General features: G+C 37.4%; 1 protein-coding gene across 1 annotated transcript in view; it reads left to right on the top strand.

The window, feature by feature from the left end:
• Nucleotides 1-4,888: 4,888 nt before the first annotated feature.
• The window catches only part of LOC138956803 (uncharacterized), a gene marked incomplete at its 5' end in the record, with an annotated part of 5,609 nt that continues 2,281 nt past the window's right edge, over nucleotides 4,889-8,216 (top strand). Inside the window, 1 exon segment of the mRNA XM_070328067.1 lies at nucleotides 4,889-5,030. Within this exon segment, the coding sequence (XP_070184168.1) occupies nucleotides 4,889-5,030 (142 nt within the window).

Raw genomic sequence — 8,216 nt, 5'->3', positions numbered from 1 at the left:
GAGAGAGAGATAGAGAGAGAGACGGACAGACAGACAGACAGACATACATACATACAGACAGACAGACAGACAGACAGACAGACAGACAGACATACAGACGACAGACAGACCAACATACAGACACACAGACAGACATACACTGTAAGAGAGACAGAGACATAGTAAGACGGAGACAGAGACCGACAGACATTGACAGACAGACAGAGACAGCCAGGCAGTCAGAAACAGACAAACAGTTAGACAAACCGACAGTTACAGACATATATGCTTGTAACAATATACACGTAAGCCTTTAACTTTGCGTGCAAAGAGAGACCTTGACACCAAGCCAGAACTACGCACTTGTTCTAGTCATTGGTGTTTCTTGTAGACATACCCGTATAACCGTACAATCTCGTCATATGTTGGGGATTGTATGTTGTACATTTGGGAAGACGTATTCAAGGAATGTGTAACCATGTAACGAATTTCCAAAGATAACAATAGTTCTGCGTGTCGATACTTTTCATCCCGAAAAGGTTAGTACTTGTTAAATCATATGGTTATTTTAAACTGTCTGTGTACGTACAACGCATTTGTTCTGAACATGTATCAGCCGTCAGTTAGTTGGCAACCAAGTGGATATGGAGTATAACGATCATGACTCGAACAGGCCGTCGGCAAATGAACAAAATCAGAGAGACAGGTTCACGGTGTAAAAGTTAATAGCAAACGTATTCTTGTCGTTAATGAGGGAAGTTAAATCCCTGTTGCAGTCTCAAACCAAAGCTCTGTGAACAGTTAATGTTGGGTAAGACATCATGGTTTGCCAAATTGTTGGTATCCGTTGCTCCTCGTGAGGACAATTAAGGCTAGGAGAAAGTACACAGTGTTTCTCTTCAAGTCATTTGACCACAACAATCTTGAACAGAAATTGTGTTAACGATTGGTGTGCATTTGCTTCAATGTATGTAGAATAATAACATATTGTCTCCAAAAAAATAGCTTTCAGTTTGAATTAGTACACATTATTAAATGAAAAACAAGCAAAGCGTTGAATCGGAACATGTAAGTTCACGGATGTCAAGATATAACTTTCAAAACGATGTATCAGAATGATTTGATTTTTTGCAGAAATGTTTTAAAGACATGCTGATAGATGGTTTGTTCTACATGCTAAGTTCTGGGGAAAAAAGTTAAGGGGAGGTGGGCCAGTGCACTACCTTTTTTTTAATTTTGAATGTTTTATTGTGTCTGAATGTTATTTTATGAAAGAAATGAACAAATGATGACAAAGAATAGTCACTTTTTGTATTTTCGGTTGCTGGTTTTTGTTTTACGCGACAAAAACAGTCAAAATACAGACAAAAGTGGAGTACAGGAGATACACGGATTTTCATCAGATGTGATTGTCACACTTCTAATTATTGTTTTATTTTATCCTTCTGGGTATGCTCTAGGGGATTACGAAGCAGATCTTGTTTATTATATTTATATTTGGAGTTAGGAACACTTCTTTGTTACAACTGTCAAACTTTAGGGTAACGCTTGCGAAATTATTTTTTGAAATAATCTGGATATGACTATAATAAAATTTCAGCAAAATCCCTTCGTAATCCCCTAGAATGTTATATTCTGCACAAACTACAAAAGAAAATATTGCTCTAGCTAAATTACAGCTAGAGAAATCGCGTAACCCAAGACGTAACCGTAGGCAAAATGGCTGAACTAAGAAAAACGACATTGAAGATTGAACACCACAGAAACACTATTGAAACAGACACACAAGGACAAAACTGTGTTATGAATGAACAGCTTAGTTTATTTGAATTGCAAACTACTTAGCCTTTAGCACGCCAGCAGAGAATTTATGCGTCCATCCCTTCTTTCCCTCTGTCAACTAGCATGGGGATACTGTCCCAGCGCTAAACGTGTATCAATGACCCGATTCTCGTTTGTATTTGCATGCGAGAATAACGGTATTTTTAACGGTAACTTACTTGAGCCAGAACGAGACTTATTTCCTTCCGTTATCTCGTCGATTTGTTGGTTTCCTCGAAGTTTTCTGCTTTTGTTTTTACATCGATACAGTACTTTGGTGCTTCGACAAGCAAGATGGAGGATGATGAGTTTGAAACTTTCGTTTGAGATGTTTTTTGACAACAAATCGTACGTGGAATCTGAACGATTTACTGAGGAAGCTCTTCGCAATGAACTGTGTATCGCGGTGAAGAAAATGACACAGTTCGTCAAGACAGTGACGGAATTTACGAAAGTGCAGATTGATACAAACAGTTGCTGATCCAGTTTCGTTCGGGAAATGGCAGGCCCAGCAAACATTACCGATAATCTGACTGATGTTGGATACTTTCTCCTGTTTTTGCTTTTTTTGCGTAGCAAATGCTCAACTTGCTTGTCGAGGAGATACTGCACAGAAACTGACTCAAATTCAGCGCAAAGCAAGCCAGTGCCGAGACGTAAAAAGTGTGCTGCATGGCGTGTTCGGAAATGGCGACCTGTGGATCTGCGTGGAGATCAAAGCTTTCCTCTGTATCGGAAACACCGACAGAATCCAAACTTTGGCCTAGTACCAGCGGAACTACTTGTTGTTGCTAACCGAACTAATAAAGACATTGTCCTCTTTCTTATTTCGAGCCATTGTTATCGTATCAAAGGTTGTTTCTCAAGGAAAAATTCGCTTTCGGTTGTCACCGATCGTTTGATGTGTAACCAGGATGTTGTAAAACCGAGTGAACTTCGGGTGTTCCCGTCATGGCCGAGAGTCTCTTCGGTAGTTTCCGTATGCAAAATTCGTAAGCTGAGCATGCGCACTCACAAAGTAAACTGGTTCCCGATTTCGGTTTATGAAACGAACCAATGGATGTCGAGTACCTTCCAAATAAGGACATTTCCGTTCGATTACGATTGCTGCCTTTGCAACGGACAAGTGGCTGAGTGAATGGAACATTCATCAAAACACTGATGTCATGTTATAGGTCAAGAGCTGCTGCGCAGTTTCGTATGTCGTGAATGCACTGTTTTGCTGAGGACAAAGCCGTAACTAGCCTTTGAAATGAGACATTTTTTGGCGGGGGAATATCGACTACAGAAGACAATCAATGCCACACATGTTCACATTTTGTCTTTATTGACAGATAAATAGGACACTTTTGACAAAAACACCGACACACATGGATGATAGGTATGTTATGGAAACATAATCTGCTAAAATACACAAAACAGTGTTTTGAACGATTTGGTCAATTTTGCACTGGCCCACCTGCCCTTAAATAGATACAACTCGTCCAGCTTTCAGAAATGGTGTACACACACAGTCAACATTAGTATTACTGTAGCTAGAACAAATAGTTATGTCACATGCTTTCCTTCTTTGCCACTACTAAAGCAAACGTGTGCAAGATTGTATGTTACACGCTTTGGAGCATGTGCAAGAACGGATTCAAACTCGAAATCGTCCCTCCAAAAGCCCCAAAATGCACACACGACTTTTATTTCTCCTGCTGTTGTCGTGTCTTCTCTTTACAAATTCTTCAACGCTGAGAATACTGAAAACGGCATCCCAGACTACAGTACTGTTTCCATACGCGAGTTTAGCTTCCCTTGGAAAGTGGCTCGCTCAGGAGGCCTGTTAGTCTGAAACTAGAAGGACAGAGTTCTGAACATAGATGACAAAGACCCCGGAAAGAACAAACATTTCGCGGATGCAGACACAGAAAGACGTCATGAAGAATGGAATGCTTCAAAAGATACAGACTGTGACGATGACTGTGACGTCATTCATAGTTGTTCGTTCACTTTCGTCAAAAAGTAGATCTCTCCACAATGGCTGCTCCTGTGTTTAGGTTTATCAAGCGTGAGTACGCAAAACGTGTTTGTTCTCTCCTCTGTTGAAGCTGTGAGACATAATCGCCATTACGAGCTAGTCGTGTGACAGAGAGTGTTCTTGCACACTCGACTGCTGCTGTTTCACTCCGGCTAAAGCCGTCGTGAAACATCTACAGTCTCGTGTGCAAGAAAACTCTCTGTCACACGACTAGCTCGTAATAGCGGGTAATATATCAGCATGTATAAAACATGTATGCAAAAGTTCAAATCATGCTGATGAACAGTTTAGAAATGATCTTGACATCCGTGAACTAACATGTTTCGATTCATCCCTTTGCGTATTTGACCCTGAACTATTTTTACTAAGTCAATCTAAAAGCAAATTTGTTTTTGATCATATACTATCCTTTTACATTCATTGAAGCAAATGCACACTAAATGTAAACACAAACAGTTCTGTTTCATGAATGCTGTGGTCAAATGACTTGAAGAGAAAAACGTTGCATTTTAAGGTAGCTCATAGCCTGAATTCAAATTATAAAGATGTATTTTCCTTCCAACAAAACAATATAGTATAGTGCAGTAGTAGTAGTAGTAGTAGAGTAGTAGTAGTAGTTGTAATCGTTATTATTGTTGTTGTTGTTGTTGTTGTTGGTTGTGGTGGTGATGGTGCTGGTGGTGGTGGTGGAGGTGGTGGTGATGTTGGTGGTGTTGCTGTAGTTGGTAGTGTTGTTATTGCTGTTGTTGTTGTTGTTGTTATTGTGGTGGTGGTGGTCGTGGTCGTGGTGGTGTTGGGGTGTTGTTGTTGTTGTCGTCGTTGTTGTTGTTGTTGTTGTTGTTGTTGTTGTTGTTGTTGTTATTGCTGTTGTTGTCGTTGCTGTAGTAAGTATCTAGTCTAGTTAACACGATGTAATAAGACCGTATTACAATTTATTGACAATGGTATGCTGCTATGTAAACAGATATGGAAACGTCCAACATAATCCTCGCATTCGCACTACTGCATCTTTTGCCGTTACTGGTGACGCTTCCAATTAACACCAATGCCCAGAAACTCCAAAAGATACCTATCACATGCGATGCTGGTTCCTTCGTTGACGGGCACTATGGTTCGGTCACCTGCAATTTCCACAAAGTAATGCAAGTTGACAAAAGAGGAATCAATGTGGTGCTGCACGCTTTGAATGCACCGGACAATGACCTAGGTTGGTATTTAAAGCTTTGCTGATGTCAGCTCCATATGATTCGATCATTACTTTGCTAGCACTACAGCGGTTTTCACCATGCTTCAGGCATGGTGCAGATATCAATCACACACGTACACACATATACACAGACACAAACGCACACAAACACACACACACACACACACACACACTCACACACACACACATATATATACACACCAGGTCCAACCATGTCGATCAATATGAAAGAAGACACAACGGATACCGCAGCCACCAGAACAACGTCAAACGTTATGAAGATGAACAATTAAATATGTACTCCTCTGAACGATGGTACAGTAATAAATACAATCGTAATTACCAGAACAACTACGCCCGACGTAACGAGCACAAACAGTCAAAGGAAAGGTATTATTTTGAGAACGAGAACGATCATTATGGGCAGTCAAGCCACGCTCCATACTACGACGAAAAGCAATCATCCAAAGTTTATACAAGTCACCAACCACGCCATTATCACTGGAACAATAGGAACGGAAGGAAGCCATACCACTCTTTTTACGAGAGGGAAGGTACACGAGGAAAAGAGAAACCAGAGCATGGATACATTGAATCATTCCAATACAGAAGAAAATGATTTATGACATGTGGCAGTTGTAATAGACAGATGTACTATAAAGTCCAGAAAATAAATATGGAAACAGGTTGACGTTTTTATTTTACCGTCAAAATAGACAGCTATTGTGCTTGAAGATGAAATCTCGAATATCATAATCCGTAATTCATATTTCTGAGAGTGATTGAAACAAGCTTTTAAAGTGCGTTATTTCCTATTTAAAGTTTGACAGAAAATGTTTAAACAGTTGATTAGAATATTGTCATGGAATATAAAAGGTTGTAAAGAAACCATTGATGGGTTAAAGACAAACAAATTAGAGGTTGAAGAGATCATAAATCACTTTAATAAATATGATATTATTTGCATACAAGAAATGCATGAAGATAGAGAAAATGTAAAGAACATCCACATTCCCAATTTTGCCCCTGGTATTCATTACACCAGGCCAAAACGGAAAAAATCAATGAGTTCATCAGGAGGGATTTCTGTATTTATCAAGGAACATCTGAGACAACAAGTTTGTATTTTACCAAGAAGCAATTCTGATATGGTTTGGATCAAAATGGGAGGCATTAACAATAATGACATATTCATCGGATGTGTGTATATTCCCCCAGTGACATCCTCATTTGGAAGAGACAACAGTTTGAAGATTTGGGATAGCCTTGAGGAAAATATTGAAGAACTTGCTACAAGAGGTGACATTATTTTATGTGGTGATTTTAATGCAAGAACGGCTAGGATTTCTGATTATATTGAAATGGATGATGACGATGATGATGATCATTCAGATCACCTTCCAAACAACTATAGTTTTGAGGATCTTCATAACAGAAACTCCATGGATAAATTAGTACAAAAATCTGGAAGAAGACTGATATCCATATGTATTGATAATAATATGTACATTTTGAATGGGAGAACACTAGGTGACCTTGATGGTCGATTTACATGTTACAATCACAACGGTAGTAGTGTGGTGGATTATTTCATATGTTCTAAAGCATTAAAACAAGACATTTTAAGCATGACAGTTCACCCACTCTCACAATATTCAGATCATTGTCCAATAGAGTTGAATATTGTTGCATCTCCCTTTCATAAAAAAACGAAGAAATATTGTTCACCCGATAATTCAAGTTTTAAAACATCACATGAGAATAGTGGTAAAAAAAATGAATATAAGTGGGATAATCTATCAGAAGAAAAATTCAAAAAAGCAATTACAATGCCATGGATACAAGACCAACTTCTTCAAATTGAAAATCAAGTGAACAGCTACTTTCAAGATAATACAACGACTTCTGTGGATAAGGTAAATGAGATAGTGAATGAATTTACAGATATAATGAGCTCAGTTGCCAATATCAGCCTGAGTAAGAAAAATAAACAAAATAAACGTAAGAAAAAGAAAAACAAGAAATGGTTTGACATGGACTGTTACATACAAAAAAAAGAAATTAAATCAATATTAAATGCATTAAATAGACAACCATATAACCAATATATTCGAGAAAAATATTTTGCCAAACGTAAAATATATAATAGGTGTATAAAAGAAAAGAAACGCAAATACAAAAATATTTTGGTAAATAAATTAAATGACGATCTCAATAAGGACCCATCTACAGCATGGAGAACCTTAAAGGAATTACAAACGATGGGTGAGCGAATTACACATAAACATCATATAAGTACTTCAAAGTGGATTTCTCATCTTGAAAATAGTATTGGGAAGGACATTGAAGTAAAAGAGGAACAAAGAAAAAAAATAACAGATGAATTAGATAACATAGGACAATGTTATCATGTTGGTTCATCAGTTATGGATAGAATAATTTCAGATAAAGAAGTTAAAGAAGCGTGTTTGCATCAAAAGAACAAAAAGTCCCCGGGAAAAGATGGAATAACTAATGAGATGATAAAAACGAGTCTGCCAAAGACAATGATAATTATCAAAAATATATTCAATATGATATTTTCAACAGGCATATATCCAGATAATTGGAAGAATGGTATAAATATTCCATTGTATAAAAACGGTAATCCATTAGATGTTAATAACTATCGTGGAATAACACTAACAAGTACATTAGGAAAAATATTTAGTACAATCATAAACACAAGAATTAACTTGTATCTAGATAACGAAAATATATTAATCAAAGAACAAGCTGGCTTCAGAAAAAAATACAGAACAACGGATCAAATATTTATAATTAAAAAAATTATTGATCAAGCTTTGAATGTTAAAAATGGTAGACTCTATGGATGTTTTGTTGATTTTCAAAAGGCATTTGATAATGTTTGGCACGATGCATTACTTACAAAATTATTTCGAACCGGAATTAAAGGAAAATGCTATAACATAATCAAAGATATGTATACAAATGCTTCAATTTGTGCAAAATCGGAGGATAGATACAGTAGAGAAGTTATGATTAAAAAAGGAGTGCATCAGGGCAGCACATTAAGCCCAACTTTGTTTAATATATTCATCAACGATATTACTCAAAATTTGCTGGATAATGATTCTCCAAAAATTGAGGCTTTTTCGACGTATCGAATCCCATGTTTATTATATG

The sequence above is a fragment of the Littorina saxatilis genome, unplaced genomic scaffold, assembly GCF_037325665.1.
Source record: "Littorina saxatilis isolate snail1 unplaced genomic scaffold, US_GU_Lsax_2.0 scaffold_2448, whole genome shotgun sequence".
Lineage (NCBI taxonomy): Eukaryota > Metazoa > Mollusca > Gastropoda > Littorinimorpha > Littorinidae > Littorina > Littorina saxatilis.
The sequence above is the reverse complement of the archived record's forward strand: the minus strand, read 5'-3'. Positions and strand labels throughout refer to the sequence as shown.